The sequence below is a fragment of the Copidosoma floridanum genome, unplaced genomic scaffold, assembly GCF_036245765.1.
Source record: "Copidosoma floridanum isolate Cflo_tuat_1 unplaced genomic scaffold, Cflo_Japanese_pri ptg000004l, whole genome shotgun sequence".
Lineage (NCBI taxonomy): Eukaryota > Metazoa > Arthropoda > Insecta > Hymenoptera > Encyrtidae > Copidosoma > Copidosoma floridanum.
This window is the reverse complement of record NW_028321881.1, coordinates 4177113-4195548: the sequence shown is the minus strand read 5'-3', so window position 1 is coordinate 4195548 and position 18436 is coordinate 4177113. Positions and strand designations below refer to the sequence as shown.

The 18436-nt window shown below is 41.9% G+C and overlaps 2 protein-coding genes across 2 annotated transcripts; both read left to right on the top strand.

Moving 5' to 3' along the window:
- Nucleotides 1-11282: 11282 nt before the first annotated feature.
- Nucleotides 11283-15528, top strand: LOC106640940 (uncharacterized). The gene is made up of 4 exons (XM_089598051.1): nt 11283-11350; nt 11499-12818; nt 12861-13273; nt 13427-15528. Exons 1-4 carry the CDS (start codon nt 11283-11285, stop codon nt 15526-15528), a joined length of 3903 nt encoding a protein of 1300 aa, XP_089454177.1.
- Nucleotides 15529-15762: 234 nt separating this feature from the next.
- On the top strand, nt 15763-16428 carry LOC149375717 (uncharacterized). The gene has a single exon (XM_089598050.1). It carries the CDS (start codon nt 15763-15765, stop codon nt 16426-16428), a length of 666 nt encoding a protein of 221 aa, XP_089454176.1.
- The last annotated feature ends 2008 nt before the right edge of the window (nt 16429-18436 follow it).

Sequence of the window (18436 nt, the reverse complement as noted above, 5' to 3'; positions counted from 1 at the left end):
TAACCAATACTAAATGCTTTGTGACGTTGATGTGCACGGTCACTTTTGACTGGTTCCAGTAAACATTCGAAGTCTGCATATACAACGAAAGGATCACTATTCGTGTATGTACAATTTTTCAATTCGAGTATATGCTTATTTTTTTTTTATCGGGTAAAGTAATTTAACACTTTTGCAATCACTTCATGCATTTCTAACTTTTGGTTTGACCAAAAATAGTGAAGGCAACAATTACATATAATGATGAAGCAAGATGAATTTTTTATCCAAGCATAATGATATTTATGTTCTGATCTATTATTATTCTCTTCTTCTTTTTCTTGATCATCTATGTAAAAGCTCTCAACAAGTAAAAGATTTACTTGGGTTTGTTTTTTATTTTCTGTCAAGTGACTTGGAAGTACGATGTTAGTACTACCCTCCTTTTTAAAAAAATTTGAATTAATAGTAACTTTGCTTTGTTTTTTAAATTTGTAAATTTTTTTAGGATTTACGGGGAACTCAATTCCAATAAAATTCAATTCACCTTTATATTCAATGTAGTTAGAGATGTGCTGTGGATTACTTTTCGCCGGATGTATTGCTGGTAAAAGAGCCCATTTAAAACATTGAATATCTCTGATTATGACATCTACATAGACTTTTTTTTGTGTAACCCGGCAAGTCTATGAAAGAACTACCTCGCATACGAGTAAGCTTATTAATATTTACAACTAAATTTAAAATTAAGTGCAGTGTCCAGCCAGATTCTTTATTTTGAAAATCATCCATATTTTTCTCTATCGGCTGTCGTACGTTCATATTAAACCATTCATTTAAGTTAGTTATCTGGTAAATAGTAAGCATTTTCGTATTAAAATATTTTAAATCCGCATCCCTGATATTATCATTTACTATCACACATTCAGCTGTCAACATCGTATTAACTTTGAGTGCTTCATATACCTCTAAAGATTGTTGAATCCGTTGAACAAATTGCTGTTCAGCATCTTTAAGAAATTTTTTTGTATCTTTATGTTTTAAATTCACAATTAAAACAGTTGTGATGCAATTTTCAAATGCGCTATTCACATCATTCAAACTTACGGATGCATTATTTTCATCGTAAGGAACTTGTATTACAGGTGCTATACCATCACCCTGAACACATACCGTGGTTGTTAATATTTTTGCTTCTCCTTGACTTTTACCTTTAACGCAATTAGAAGCTGATGCTGGTACAATACCTTCATTATTATTATTCCATTTTAGTTTTACATGTTTCAACTGATGTTACAAAATTTTTATTACTTTATCGTACAAAAACTTCAGGGTCATTTTGAAATACCTCGACTGCTGTTGACACTTCTTGCTTAGTGTCTCTCACCAAAACCTCCGGTTTATTCATAAATATTTGTTTCGCTTCTACTACTTCTAAATGATCATTTAGTAGTTGTACAACAGTTTTTGATAAAGCCTCAGCAGATTGGAGTTTTGGTTTTTTTGATGTAATTAAATTACTCCTTTTTCTGAAAATATAAAAATCCTTAGAACTTGTAAGGGTGGTGTCTATTAATCATTGAGTTTAAGATATATCAGTATTACTATTGATCACTTGTTAATATGACTGTCATATGTAATGTTTCATATCTTTAAAATATTGAGCAATAGCCATGGCTAACTTGAAACCAGAAGTTAACTTAGCGATCGATTTTGCAGAAGTAAGCTATATTGGCACTAGCAACTCCCTTAACATCACAAGTTTGGCAAATACGAGAAGAATGGAAAGGGGATGTAAACGCATGCATACATGGGTGTTAAACTAAAATGTATATAATATAAACCACATTTGGCAGTAGAATTCATTCATTTGGTTATACTCGGCTGAGTAACACCAATTACATTTTTTTTACATAATAAAGTACATTATAGATTTTCAAGGCTTTAAGAGCTTTGGTACCAACTTTATTTACAAGGAAATTTCCTTTATTGACCTTGACATGGATACTTTCCCGGTCGTCATTTAATTCAAACCACCTTTTCCATTGGAGGACTTATTTAAAAAGTACCAAAAATAAAATCAATGGTTGGAAGCTAATTTTTATGGTATAAACTGGAATTCTGGTAATATTTCTTATGAAGGAGGAATAGAAAGATCGTAACGAATGCTGTTTGACGTTTGAATAGTTTACGTCAAAGGTCATGAGAAGAAAAAATGGTTCCAAAACATACTATCATGCAAGTATGTATCATTAACAGAATAAAAATGACTTGAAAATAATAATAATATACATTTTCTAGTAAATAATAAATATGTATTTTTCATAGTTATTAATATTGAGGAGTATGGGTGCCCTGCTCTTGCAAATCTTATACAAGACTACGTGTTGTGCAAACATTATGGCTTCCATTTTAATTTAACGTGTGCTGAGAAGAATGTGCTAGCAATAAAAGATTGAGTGCAAAGTCGTAAGAATAGTAAAATTTGGAAGATAACATAGTAAACTATTAATATTTTAAATGAGAATAAAAAAAAATATTTTTTTTGATTATTGTTGAAACAAATAATATTTGTTGTAAATAAATGTACTTTTAATTTTAAAGAAATTATTTATAGTATTATTGATACACTAAAGAAAGAATATATCAAGTTAAATTTCTGTATAATTAGGACAAAATAGACAGAATTTTTATTGAAGAGTAAAAACATTTGTTATATCATAAACTTATTCTTCTTTGACATACAAATTTAACATTTGTATTATATTTTTTTTTACATGTATACACTTAAAATTTAAATATATCAGGTAATAGTTTTTGAGGTAAATCATTCTTATTAAAAATTTTTTTTTTGCATCCTTCTGTCTCAAATAAACCAGCTTTTTGCATCTTCTCTATTGCCTTTTTTTTTGTGTTTTTTTTAACCTCTTTTCTTTGTAACATTTTAATAATTCTTCCTCTCTCCTTAACCATTTATTTTTCTCGAGCTATTGTTTTTATTTTTTCTTTTTTTAAAGACATACGTTCTCTTACCATAAGCGCACATTTATCTTCTTCAGACCATGTCTCAAAATTTTCGGACAAGGGACAGTTTGTTGCAAGTGATTGCGTAGGTGATGACGTTGATGGAAGGGATAAATGTTCTTCTTCAGTCAGGACAAAAACAGGCTTTGAAACTTTATTGTTGTCGTTACATACTGCTGTAGCATAAGTTCCTCCTATTTCTATGACTCCTGGTGCTGACTCAGACAGTTCTCCCCAGTTTTCTTCACAAAACCATGATGCCCATGTTGGTGAAAGTGGTAATTGTAATTCAATATTATCCAACTACTCGCATTGAGAAAACTGCATTTCTTTTTCTGAATAATATTTAGAAAACAACATATATTTTTAACTGGAGTGAGACTTATTGGAGTATTTTAACTTTTACACGAGACGTCTATATCATTACATTAGAAGTAGCGCGCATCAGGAAATTAGAAATTGTGTTTCACACGAGCAAAAGTGGATTTTTCTACTTTACCGTTTTCATGTGCTTCTGCTGCTGTTGACACTGCCTCCATTTTGTTAGCTGTTGATTTTACAGATATTAGTGCTGCTTTTTCTTCTACTATCACTTCTGGCATTTCTCCTGTAGAAAGATCCATTGGAGGAGATTGTAGATCAGAAGTTGTACATTGTTGTAAAGTGCGACGAATCAGATGTTCCTGATATCTTCTTATATCACCCTCAGTAGTTTTCTTAACCATATCTATGCTAAAAAAATTTTATAAATTAAAGTGTCTGCGCATTTTACAAGGTTGGAAAGAAATAATGAAATTATGAGTCAAAAATATAGAAAGTAAGACTCTCAACATCATTTCTGCGTCTCAAGTTGAATATAAAAAAGTAGAACTTTTCACATCATTCCTGCGTCTTGAGTTTAATATAGGAAGTAGAGCTTTTAACATTATTTCTGCGTCCCAAGTAAAATATAGAAAAATAGAACCCTCAACAACATTTCTGCGTTTCGAGTGGAGTGAGGAAAAAATTTACTACGTAAAAAATAGTTATAAAGATTTTACTGTACTTTGATGAGCAGGCATTGACCTATGCGTTGTGCTACCTCGTTGTTGAAGTCCTTTACTCCTTGGTTGATTCGAGTACTATGACTATGACGCTTAAGGGCAGTCTAGAGCATCCTTCACAGTATATTATAAGGGAGAAGACTATGAATGCGTGGGAGAAAAATTTTACATGTGCCCTAAGAGGGATGCAATTTCCCTCTTTTCCGGACGTTCATACATAATTCATAGGTGGGGGAACTTTAGTTTAATCCTTTTCTAATACTCCAATTGGCTTATGCGAAAGTTCTAAGAATTAGAATAAGGTGGGAAATAAGCTACAGCTTTTGGAGTAGCCGTTTCAAAGTAAATAACAGGAGGGTTAAGAACTAAAATATTTAGTTTTGTAAAATTATTGAAATGGCTTGTACACGTCCATCATCTACGTTCTATAGTGAAATGGAACTCATAGAAATAGAGCGTTTCCGGAATATTTTCGATGGAATGCTACCACAAGATTTCAATGATGGTGATTTAGAACCTTACACGTAGCCACAACACGTATTTAAAGGCTTAATTTCCAATACACACAAATTAGAAGAACTGGAAATCCAGCCATCGCACTCACCGACAACGATAGTTAAATTGCATCCATCATCAGTGTCTGACTACGTAGAGAATTTGAATGTGCTCCTTGGTAAGTTACATTTTATTGAATACATTTTTAAGCGTACTTATGATAAACCTTAAATAATTGTTGTATAACTTTTTTTCTATCTCCTCTAGAATCAATATCTTTTTCTTCATGGCAATTAGTGCTGCTCTCAAATATTGATGTAGCACTGTCAGCGGTAGTATCAACCGATTTTGCAAGTTTTCCTCCAGCATTGTCTTGCCCTAGAATTGCCATCCCAATGGCAAATTTATCTTAAGCGTCTCCTACACCTTTCTATACGGAGAGGTTTGAGACGCTTGAAATGGTGCGGTGGAGTTCACCTACTTTTCCAGAGTCTTTTTCCAGAGTCTCCTACACCTTTTTTTACAAAGAGATTTGAGATTGCAAACTGGAGTTCACTGCCAGTGGAATCTTGTAATCTAATGGTGCCAGTCATAGATCTAACGACATCGCCAGTACTCAATAATGAGTCGCCAATAATTGATCTAACAACATCGCTATTGAGGAAAAGTAAGGAAATAATTGATAGATTATCACCGTCAGTTGATGATATACCATTACCGAAAATCGTATGTGAAGTTACATACGTAAATAATAGAATAAAAATACAAAAAGAAGCAAATAGTAAAAGAAAAAATGTGTAGTTCCTTAAAATTCGATTGACGTTCTTTTTTTCATTTTTAACTGTAATACAATAAATTGAGATTGTAGTTTTCGTAATATGTAACGTATTTTTAATAAATTAAATCTTCATTTACAAAAAATCGGCATTGATTTTATTTAATAATACCTATTTATTATTGTCAATAATATTATTCAACATGTGCAGTTGACATTTATAATAGTTTCAGAAATTTTAATTTTGAAAATAAAATCTGCCCATATTAATTTCATTTCTTTTAATAATTTTAAAACAATCATCTTAAATTAAAAATAATTCTAACTTTCATAAGTAAGCACCTCCAGTATAACGTTGCTTTAAAATTTTCCTATCAACTATGTACTGCTTTGTGTAGAAAGTGCTCCAAACCTGTCAAAAAAAGAAGTCCCGTTAGGAATTATTGATCTTTGGATTAGTCAGTATACGTAGGGGCTTTGAACTATACATATAGTAGAGCCATAATTATATGAGACAAGGTATGTATTTGAAATATCAATTATGCAAGGAAAAGAGAACTGTACTTGAACATTTAGCTGTTTTAATTTATTATTGAGGAAAAAAATTTGAAGCGACTCCAAAGCTTACTGTGATATAACTATACTTCATGTCTTAAGATTATCTATTTCTCTCTTTTAAAAGAACAACTCTTTTAAGCGGAAAGCATAAAAAAGTAAAGTGATGCTTCTAACTATACAACTGTTCAAGTATAGTCACAGCTTTTTTTAGTATACTCACAGCTTCTTGCGAGCCCTGATATACTCGCAGCGGCTTAGGCGTGCGGAAAAAAGAAAAGCTGTATCTCATACCCGCTTACGGGGGGGGGGTCAAAGAGAAGGGAGGTTGCCTCTCATACTTTATAAATATAAATAGTATAAATAAATAGTATTAAGTTATAAATAGTAATTGTATCTTATTATTTTCTCAGTCATATAAATGCAGCACAAGTAGTTACAGCAATGGCAAAAAAAAGGAGCCAGTCAAATAGAGAAAATATTGAGAAAATAATTTTCAACCTTAAAATTCTCAATATATAGATATTTATGAAATGCATCATCATGGATTTTATAATATACTTCATAACAAAAATATTTTCCGTAGTTTCATTGCAAGGAAACGTTGTTGGACACTGGATGGTCAAACCATCCTGCAATTTGAATGATTTACCGCTGGATATAAAAAAGCATAATAATTAACAGACACTAGAAGTCCACGGAATCAAATGGTTTTAAGGTGACATTTTATTTAATGACTTGAAGTATCGTTTTACTAATATTACTAAAAACCTTTAAAGAATTTGTACATATGGAAGTGATAAATCCCAATATATCAGCGCAATTGTGACGCGGCAAGTTCGCGATTCATCGCAAATATGTCGTCGCTTCAAACACCTTAAAGATAAAGTTTCTTCTCCTGTATTCCTTACGCCCAAGCAAAATCAGTTTGAAAGAAGAAAGCTAAATTGTACCCTATATGAAGCGCACTTATTAAAACAATAGTTTATTACTAGAACATCAGTCAAGTTATCAAAGCAAGACAGTGATTTACACTATGTAGCATATAAAAGTCTGAAAATAAAAAAACTGATACCTACGTGGACTAGTAGTCACAAAATAGTTGGTTAAGTATAGCATATGGTGAAAGAAATAGTAATAAAATTTTCACTGAAGATACTTTGCATTGCAAGAATAAGATGTTGAACATATAATTTTGCTACTTGAAGGCCATCATAGCCATCAAGGGTTAAGTTGGTTTTGTTTAATGGTAAAAGAAAAATTAAGTCCAATAACACAAATCAGTAAGGTTAATCAGTGTCTCGGTTGTTCACTGTAATTATTTGAATGGTACTGGCTTTTATAACAAGCTCTTAACTGTGACATCGTTTCTTTGCAACGTATTTTTTGTCCGCAAATATTTGAATGCAAAATATTGTGCATGAACAGAAATGTTGTACGTGTTTAGCTAGATTTACTGCAATTATATTATTAAAAGTTATTTACCAGTACTTTCAAGTATGATGGACAATCTAACGTCAACAGCTCTCCTGCGATAGCTAGTAAACTAGGTGAAGTATTGCATTGAGAACTTTCTTTGCAAGAAAAAAGTGCTTAATATAATAATAAGCAGAAATTCATTTATCTTATCACAATTGTTATAAAAGAATAGATACTGTTAAAAGAATGTTTGTAAATATGATTTGCTTAATTATTACCATCTACTTGCTTACTGGTCAGCTGCTCCTCTAAGCTAAAGGCTGAGCTCACAAGGCAGGATCCTATTCAAACACTGAATTGGATGAATAAACGTTAGTAGGCCTGAAGAGAGTCAAAGAATAAAGATAAGTTAAATTAATACGTTTCTTGGAAAGATGTAGCTTGCAGGTCTAAGCCAGATGTTTAGTTTGGGAGGGGTGAAGTTAAGGAGCGGAAATTGTTATGGCCACTAGATAAGTGGCATTATATGGTTGTTGTGACTAACAAAGGAGAAACGTCACCAGATATTACAATATATTATTGCATATCAATGCTTGCACTCACGTGCAGCTTAAGAAACGCAAGTCCAACTTGGATGTGCTTATTTGTCAGAACATGGTGTTTAATAAACAAAATCATTTATTGCTTGTTGAGTTGATTTTTAGATAATAACATAGTAATTCTACGAGATTGATTGTATGTTCAGTATAGCTATTCTTCCACCTTTTAAAGCTGCTCTTTCGTCAAGTAGAGATGATTTTCCACTCTAGATTGGTAACTGCTCGAAAAACTGCTTGAGACAGGTCTTTCAATATGTTGGAAAAAAATATTTTTCTTTGTGGTAGCTCTGTTGCTTTAGCTAGTAGCTCCAGGGTCTCAGCTAAAAAAAATAGTCCTTTACTTGGCGGAAAAAAAAAGATTAGACGAAGAGCTGCGCCTAAAGTGTGTAAAAAAAATGACAATTACATTTCATACGAAAGTTAAAAAACGATTTTGATTTGTGGTGATCCAAAGTATTTTTGTGGTATTTTTTACATCCGGAGTTATATTGTCATTTAAAAAGCCATACGATCCAAGCAATATGATTACCACAGTCTAATCTAATAAATAAGAGATAAGTATTTTTTTCGAAAAAATTCTTCTTGTAGCAAAATTTAGAATTTTTCAATAACGAAGAAGGAACCTCCAAGAAATGTAACTCCCTCCTTTATTAAATGTGCAGCAACTTCGCTAAACACATTTCTATAATAATTCATACTTAAAACCAAAGTTATGGCAAACTTCTTACTCTAACTAACAGCCCACTGATGTTTGTAAAAAGTATAGAAAACTCTTACACGGTGTAGAAGTAAAATATACAAATAAAATAAAAAAAAAAAAAAAAAAAATTAATTAATACTATGAAATAAGAGAAAAGTAAAATGAAAAGTAATAAAATGACGTATGAAAAATATTGAAATAAAAAATAAAAAAAAAATAAAACAAGAGATACAAGAAAAGTAATAAAATAAAATATTAAAAAAAAAAACTTGAAATGAAAAAAAAAAATAAAACAAGAAATAAAAAAAAAAACATTAAGAGAAACAGACCAGGGGTATGAATGGGTAATAAGACCCACGGTAAGAACGTCAATCTTTCAACATTAGATAATAAAAAAAAATATGAAAAAAAATACAAAAATTAAAAAATAAATGAAGCAAAAAAAGAGAAAAAAAAAAAAAAAAAAAAAAAAAAAAAAAAAAAAAAACAAGAAATAAAAAAAAACATTAAGAGAAACAGACTAGCGGGTACGAATGGGTAATGGGACCCCCGGTTAGAACGAAGTTCTTTTAACATTAGATAAGTTTAAAGACATACAATTTCTCAGATAACAAGGGGGTCGCGGGTTCCATAGGAAAAACGAAGCTCTATAAAAGCAGTGCTGCATTCATGTAGTTAACTAAAACAAAAACTTAAGAAACGAATAAGAAAAAAATTTAAAAATTAAGCTCAGTACTTACGATGGTTAAACTTTGTGAGTTCTGTATTCATGCATGATGTATTCAGGAAGTTTAACTATTGTAAGTACTGAACTCAATTTTTTTTATTTTTTCTTTCATTCATTTTACAAGTTTTTATTTAAGTAAACTACATTAATGCAGTACTATATTTTATAAAGCCTCATTCTTTCGATGTGTCTCGCAACACCCTTGTTACCTGAGAAATTGTGTGTCTTTATACTCATCTGATGTTTAAAGAACTTCGTTCATACCGTGATTCCCATGACCCATTAATACCCTCTGGTATTTTTTTAAAAATGTTTTAACAGTTGTTAAGGATGATGCTGTAAAAGCTATACTTAATACATCGTTAACTTAAATACAAAGTCAGAAAAAAAGAAAACTGAAAATTTATAATTCACAACTACGTAATGAAATTTTTCTTTCAAATTTTGGTATGCGTGTGACAGTGTACTATGTGCTAATGCTTTCTGTATATACAAATTACCATGTGCATTTATTCAAATATTCTAACTGATGATGAAGTGGAATTAGATCAGTGATAAGCGTGATTGTTACTGATCCAACGCTTTTTTAGAGGTCATGGGTTGAATTCCCAGTGAATAAAGATTTTGAAAAAAAAAACTGTTTTCTTCGAGAAAAATGTCTATGTTACTTAAGCTATTTTAAGTTAAATTTTCCCGTGAAATTTTTCTTCCCAGTAATTCCAAGATTTGCCCCATAGGTCTTCGGGTCTGAGTCAATGCGAGACAGTGTTTGGAGATAGGGATAAGCAGATCCGATGCGCCAGGTAGTAGTGTGAGCAAACTTAATTTTCGACTGATAAATTGAGACTGGGCTAAAAAATTTTTTTAGTATAGATCTTAAGCCTGATGATAAATGTAATTACTTTCAGACGAAAAAAAAGTCAGCAAGAGATCCAAAAAAAAAAGGGTGAAATTGGCCAAATCAGATTTTTTGCTTGTATTTTATATCAGAAAATCTATAACTTAGACAAAGAAACGTTCCATCAATTTTAAGACAAGCAAAATGAGCCCTGGTAAACTCGAATTGGCTTAACCGTTTACCCACCAATTGCCAAAAAGTGCCGATTTCACCGTGTTTTTCAGTATTTCATAACTAGAGTTCTCAGTATTTTATTACTAGAGTAAATGTTTCGTTCGACGATATACTGTCGGTCGGCCCCCCCTCCTGATCGTCTCGGCTCTTCATTACGCCGCTGCCGCTGGCATTGACGGCCTGTGCCAGGACCAGCTCAGTTCGTCTCCTGATACACAGGTTCACGTATCAGCTGGCCAGCTACAAGCCTCTACCAGCCAAGCCCCACCAGCAGCAGCCAGCAAGCCGCTCGAGACAGCTAGTTCACCAAAAATATCAGCAGAGCATAGTACGCAGAAAGCACGCTATTCATTGTCGCCGGGTCCACTTCCCTTGTACTCAACAAATAAAGAGTTTCTTAAACATTGGTCCTTCAAGCCGGATTCAGCAACAAGGAGAGAAAAGCCGGCACGATGTAAGTACGCATTAAGTCCTGCGTCTTGTGTTAATGCGCGTGTCTTGCACGTCCACGCGCGTTAATTGATGTAGCCGGAGGTCATGGCCGCCACGCTGCCCATGATACGGATTGCGTGGCCGCCGTGGTTCTCGTTTGTCAGCCACCGCGGCCTCCATATCGCAGGCGTCGCCGACTGGCGCTCGCGAATGCACGCGCGCTTGGAACCGCCATATTGGCTGCTCGCTGTGCGAGCGTTAGCCATTGCCGCCGCCATATTGCAGGCGTCGCCGACTGAAGCTCGCGCGCTCTGGACCGCCACGGCCGCCATGATGCCCGTGTCGCGGATTTGAGGTTTGGCTGCTCGCCGTGCGAGCGTTAGCCCCCGCGGCCGCCATGTTGCCCGCATCGCATGACTGCTGCTCACAAGTGCACGTGCACTTGAGACCACCACGGTCGCCATGAGGCCCGTGTCGTGGATTTTATGCAGCCAACTGAGCATCTGGCGCCTTGCTGCCTCGCTCGCAGAGTAGTCATCCTTTCCGAGCGTCTGGCGCCGTGTCGCCTCGCTTACGAAACAGTTGGCTCACCAGAGCGACTTATAACTGATCAAGAAGCATCCACCTCGAGTTCCGTTGATGATTCAACGTCAAACTCATTATATTCATGATTTTCAGGGAAACCGGACAGGCGTCAGCCCTGTTCGCCACCCAACAACGGCTTGGCGATGTCATCGCTCAGTTCACGGCCGCTGTAAAGGCCACCGAGACAAGCCACTGGACCACAGGCCTCGTCACGGCTCGGCTTAAGCTCTTGGACGCCTACTGGAATGACTTCCAGGTCAACCACGTGGGTTTGTTGACCGCAGAAACCACTGAACATGGCGACGCCGCGGACAACACATACGCCGCCGCAGAGGCCAACTTCGTCGATGCCTGGTCACACCTGTATGACGCTCGGCTCGCACTAGCCCCGCCCGGGGCCCACGGGGAAATCCGCCCAGCCGGAGAACCGGCACCACATCGTGGGCCCAAGTTGCCTACGATCACCATCCCGCCCTTCTCGGGACGACGAGAGGACTGGGAATACTTCAGGGACCTGTTCCGAGCCCTCATACATGACGACAAGCAGCTAACGGACGTTGAGAGACTCTATTATTTAAAGTCACTTACTCAAGGCGATGCCAAGGCCGTCTTGGACTCCGTGCAGATCGTTGGGTCCAACTACCCGACAGCCTGGAGCCTACTCGAGGCCCGCTATGAGCATCGGCGGCTCCTCGTGCAGGACCACGTTGCGGCGCTCCGCAACATCAAGCCTCTGCGGGAAGAGTCAGCCGGAGGTCTCCAAGCGCTGTTGGACACGCTTGAACGTCATCGCGATCAGCTTAGTGCTCTCGGCCGCCCTGTCGCCTCCTGGGATGATTGGTTCATCGCGTTTGCAGCAACGGGCATGGACGCCACCACAAGACGTGCTTGGGGAGACGAGCTGGAGAAGCTGGAGATTTCCAGCGACGGGCCCGGTGATTCCTGGGCCACCTTTACCATGCTGGCTGCGTTTCTGCGGCGCAGATGCCAAACTCTCAGCTCCGTAGAGGCTTCTCATCTAGCGCGCTCAGCTGGCTCCACCGGCTCACGAGGACCCTCCTCGACACACGCAGAGCGCAATTTCCGCTCCCTCACGACCCAGGAGGCCCCAGCAAACTGTCCGGCTTGTCATGAACCCCACTATTTCGGGCATTGCGGTCAGTTCCGGGATCTGAATCCAGCCGCCAAGATGCACATCGTATTCCAGGAGAAGTTATGCTTCAACTGCCTGAAGCCAGGGCACTCCCTGCATGACTGCCCCTCCAAGTCAGTCTGCCAGTGCTGCCGGGCGGCGCACCACAGTCTGCTGCACGACAGCCGCAAGCGCCGGTCCGAAGCTCCAGGATCTTTGGACCCACCCAAGCATGCGAAGCCAACCAGCTCCGATCTCCTCAAAACTCCTGATGAGTCCCGGCAATGACTCGCAGTGCTTCCGACCGCGCTCGTCCAACTCAGTGGCGGCCGGGGGCCCATCGTCACCGTGAGAGCCCTCCTCGACCCGTGCTCTGAGATCTCGGCCATCTCTCTCAAGCTCGCTCGACGCCTAAAGGCCCCTTTGGAGGATTCTAGAACCAGCGTATCGGGCATCGGCGGTGAACACGCCGTAAGGTCGACACTCCGCGCCAGCCTGCGCCTGATGCCAGGGGATGGCACCCCCAGTTTGCATCTGAAGGCGCTGTGCATACCCCACCTCGGTCTTTCAACTCCTGCGGCCCCGCTTGACCCCAGCATCCTGCGAGTCTGGGCCAGCCTGCAGGACCTCGCCGACCCTGACTTCGGCCTTCCTCGTGCGGTCGATATTCTCATTGGCGCTGAGGTCTACAGCCGTCTGCTGCGCTCTAGGTACCATCAGCGTGGAGAGATTGTCGGTCAGCATACAGCACTCGGCTGGACTCTAGTCGGGTGTGCTCCTGGGCGCCCCTTACACAGCGCCGTCGCGTGTCCGACATTGCACGATAAGCTGGCTCCACCCTGGCATCGCGAGCTCGTCATGCTACTCCAGCGCTTTTGAAAACTTGAAGAGGTGCCCTCCGTCTGCCGCCGCACGCCCGATGACATCAGCTGCGAGCGGATTTTCGCCAACTACCAGCGCGACGCGGACGGCCGTTATATCATGCGTTTGCCTATGAAGCCCAATGCTGCACCGCTCCTTGGCGATAGCCTGGCTAGCGCCCTGGCCTCACTGCGATCTCTACACCGTCGCCTCCAGCGGGACTCAAAGATGGCGACCGAGTATAACCGCTTCATGAGCGAGTACCTCGCCCTCGGTCATATGAAGCGGCTCTCCAGCCGAGAGCTCTCTGAACCGAGCAGCATGGTCTGCTACGTCCCGCACCACGGCATCTGGCAACACGGGAACCTTGGACCAAAGTTGCGCGTCGTGTTTAACGCCTCGCACCCAACCTCGAGCGGTTACAGCCTAAACGACATCCTGCACTCCGGGCCGAGACTCCAGACCGCACTACCGACAGTCCTGCTGCGATGGCGAAGACATCGCGTCGCCTTCTGCAGCGATGTCCAGATGATGTTCCGCCAAATCTGGGTCGACCCGCGAGACGCAGACCTTCAGCGCATCGTCTGGAGTCCCGATCCAAGTCAGCCGCCTGTACGCTATCAACTGCGCACCGTCACTTATGGCGCGACTTGCTCGCCCTACTTGTCACTGCGTGTGATTCAACAACTCTGCCATGACGAAGGATACTTGTGGCCGGACGCCGTACCTGTCATCATGAACGATCGGTACGTGGATGACATCCTTTCGGGTGCCGATGACCTCGAAACGGCCCGCCAGCTTTGGGATCAAGTAATTGGTCTGCTGCGCTCAGGCGGATTTCCACTCCAGAAATGGGTCGCCAATGACGCCGAACTTCTGGCTGACCTCACCCAGGAAGCTTGCCTGCGCCCTACGTGGCGTGAACTCAGCGTCGCCGGCCTCGTCAGCGAGCTTGGCATCAGCTGGGACCCAGCCTCGGATACTTTCCGGCTCACACCCCCGGCAGCTCGAAAACAGGACACCAAGCGGAGCATCCTCGCTGGACTCGCGAGCCTCTTCGATCCTTGCGGTTGGCTCGCGCCGACCATACTCCAAGCCAAGCTCCTTGTGCAGGATCTCTGGCGCGCCCGGTTAGATTGGGATGAGGTCGTGCCTGCATCAATGGCTCTTCGATGGTCAGCTTTCACCACTGAGCTGAAATCAATCCAAGGCTTCTCCATTCCACGTTGGATTAGATCTTCGGCTCCGTCGAAGATTCACCTCCACGCCTTTTCAGACGCCAGCCGCCGCGCAATGAGCGCGGTGGTGTACTCCCAGCTGCAGGACTCCTCAGGGCAAGTCCACTGCCACATTCTGCTGGCCAAGACGAAACTTGCGCCCATCCGAAGCCTCAAGCCGTCAGCCATGCCCCAGGCTCACATGACGATCCCTCGCCTTGAGCTGCGTGCCGCGCTGCTTGCGGCGAAACTACTGCGCTTGGTCGTCAGCGAGTGGAATATCCCTATTGAGCAATACTACGCTTGGTGCGACTCGCAAGTCGTTCTACGCTGGCTCCGCTCCGCCGAGCCGACCAACCACGCTCTCGTCGACAACTACGTCACCCACATCCAGGAGGTACTGCCACCGCACATCTGGCGTTATGTGCCTACTCATGACAATCCTGCCGATGTGGCGTCTCGAGGCACCGATGCCCAGACTCTACACCGCCAGCAGACATGGTGGACTGGCCCTTCCTGGCTGTCCGAAGGACATGATCGTTGGCCCCAGGAGCCCTCCGAGCCGCCACAGCCCTCACCTCCTCGCCTCTGCAACGTCACGCAAAAGGTTGAGTTCGACCTTCTCCGACTGTTCTTCGATCTGGGCGTCCTCCTGCGCACCCTCACCCACCTGCGTCGGTGGGCGAGACTACATCTTGGTCGAGCCCCTACACGACCGATGCTTTCAGCACCGACGGCTACCGAGTTGACCGATGCCTACCTCGCTTGCGTGCGCTTGAGCCAGCAGCGTGCCTTCTCTGATGAACTTGCACTGCTTCGCACGGGCCGCGCCCTTCTCAAGCGGCACCCACTCACATCGCTCGCAGCCTTCGTCTATACAGACGGCGTTCTGCGTGTGGGCGGTCGCCTCTAGCACGCCGAGATGACCTTCGCGGAGCGACACCCACCCATCCTTGACGGCGCTTGCCCTCTCGCCACGCTTACAATCGCGTGGGCCCATCACTGAGCGCTCCACGGGGGCTTTCGCACCACCAGCGCGTACACCGTCAAGCGTGCTTGGATCATCGGTGGCTCCCGGAAAGTCAAGGCTTTCCTACGCAGTTGCGTTACTTGTGCTCGCCTCCAAGCCCGGTCAGCTGTTCAATTGATGGCTCCTTTCCCACGGTCACGAGTTACTCCCTTTCGCGCCTTCGGTCGCACTGGAATCGATTACGCTGGGCCGTTCCACGTCCTCGCAGCTAAGGGCCGAGGCGTTCGCACCACGAAGGGTTACATCGCCATATTTGTCTGTCTCACCACGAAGGCACTACATCTGGAGCTCGTAGGCGATCTATCAACCGTCTCTTTTCTTGCGGCTCTCACCCGCTTCTCTGGGCGCCGGAGAAAACCGTCTGAACTCTGGAGCGACAACGCTACGTGCTTCCATCAAGCTGACACCAAGTTGCGCGACGCGCTCCGTCTTGCTGAGCACCGGTGGGACCTCGTCGCGGGTGCCCTAGCGGATCAAGGTATCGAGTGGCATTTTATTCCACCCGGGGCCCCTCACTTTGGAGGTCTCTGGGAGGCCACGGTCAAGTCCGTCAAAGGTCATTTCCGACGAGTCATGGGCTCGCGGCACCTGACATATGAGGAGTTCTCAACCGTCTTGGTCGGGATCGAAGCTGTCCTCAACAACCGACCCCTCACTCCACTGTTGGGCGACACGGACGACCTGGGCGTGCTGACCCCCGGTCACTTCCTCATCGGAGCACCCCTCAATTCAATCATCGAGGCCGCGCCACCCGATCAGGATCTCGACCATCTGGCTCACTGAGAGCTTGTCCGGGGTATCAGAGCACAATTCTGGGCCCAATGGAGTCGGGAGTATCTTAATACTCTTCAACAGCGATCGAAGTGGATCACCCCTCATCGGAACCTGACCTTGGGTGATATCGTCGCCGTCCTTGACTCATCTCTACTCTCGACCGACGGCCGCTGGCCTCTTGGCCGTGAAACTAGTGTTCACCCTGGCCTGGACGGCCTCGTACGCGCTGTGACCGTCCGAACGGCGACGGGAGAATACACCAGGCCAATCACGAAAGTCACGCTGCTTCCTGTGATCACCCGGACGGCCTCTCAGCCTGCATCGCCCGAAGGCGAAACCACTCTGGATACGGCGGGCGGGACTTGAAGTTTCGTTCCTGGAACGAGGTGGGCGGGATGTTTCGTTCGACGATATACTGTCGGTCGGCCCCCCCTCCTGATCGTCTCTGCGCTTTATTACGCCGCTGCCGCTGGCATCGACGGCCTGTGCCGGGACCAGCTCAGTTCGTCTCCTGATACACAGGTTTACGCATCAGCTGGCCAGCTACAAGCCTCTACCAGCCAAGCCACACCAGCAGCAGCCAGCAAGCCGCTCGAGACAGCTAGTCCACCAAAAATATCAGCAGAGCATAGTACGCAGAAAGCACGCTATTCATTGTTGCCGGGTCCGCTTCCCTTGTACTCAACAAATAAAGAGTTTCTTAAACAGTAAAGAAACCTACAAAAGGACGATCAAATATAAAATTTTTGTAAACCGTCAAATAAACTCAAAAAAAGTCCTTAAAAAAAATGCCTGTAAAAAAGTTGTGAGACCACATAGTACAATTTTTCAAAATATTTTTTTCAATAGGAGTATAACCTTACAATTGTTCAATATTTTTATCTTTTGCTTTTTTGTAAATACCCTAAAAATGTATCGGAAAGTAGTGTTTTTTCGTAAAGTACCAGTGGTGGCGTACGGTGGCCCAGTTATTCTTTCCAGATTTTGTATAGCGCAATACGGCTTGATCCTTTGTTTACGATGCATCAAGACCCGAACAGAGTGAATTAATTTTGTCGATGGTGAGCCATGATGGAATAATATCAAGTGAAATAGAAGGAAAACTAGGAATATAAGATTGAGAGTATACTAGGAGGAGATAAACGAATCAGCGCTCTACTACGAAAAATTTTCATAATTTTAGTTCGTTGGAACTCTTTAACACGTTGATCCAAAGATATTTGCCGTTATCGTGCCTATTGACACCTTTCCTGCTTTCAGAGTCGCTGTTCATGGTAAGCATCACGAAGTGTGGATTGGTCTGTCTGGGTCCTTTTTCTATCATGTGCAGACTGATTTATTGGCAGCTGAGATCGTCCATAATAAAATGCATATAGTTGGCGTTCCCACTCGTCATGTTTTAACTCACACCAAGCCGCCTTGTACAAGGATCGTAGAATCTTTTTAGCTTGACACCTTAGTTCTTAACTCAAGAGACGATGGACTGTTTTGCTGGCACGCTTTATCCTTAGTTGGATCTGATCAAATAGCATTTTATTATTTATCTAGGACTGTAGAAAAACGGAAATAAGAATGAGGCACAATAATGATCGAATTATGAGGATAACATTTTGATAGAACGAATATAAAGTGCGAAGTATAGGTAAAACTGAGGAAAAAAGAAGAAATTATAAATTGAACTTGCTTTCATCGATCTCATCCCAGGGTTTTATCAAATTTGATTAATAGAACATCATCGTCCTTTTTCGGCCTGGGTCCAGTGGATTGTTAAATAGGCAAGTCGATAGCAATCTGTGTTTGTAGCACAAGAAGTCTTTTCTGGATACGCTTGAACTATATCTGCATGCGTTTTAGCTATTTGTAGAGCCTTTGGCGCTTTCTTTGGTTGCCTTCCGTTTTGCTTCATGGATGGTTGCAGCTCAGATCCATGGTTAATACCTCTTTTCTCTATAGTACCCAGATCTGTCAGTTTATAAGTGGCATTGTTTGTTATCCTTGTGATAACAAATGGACCTTT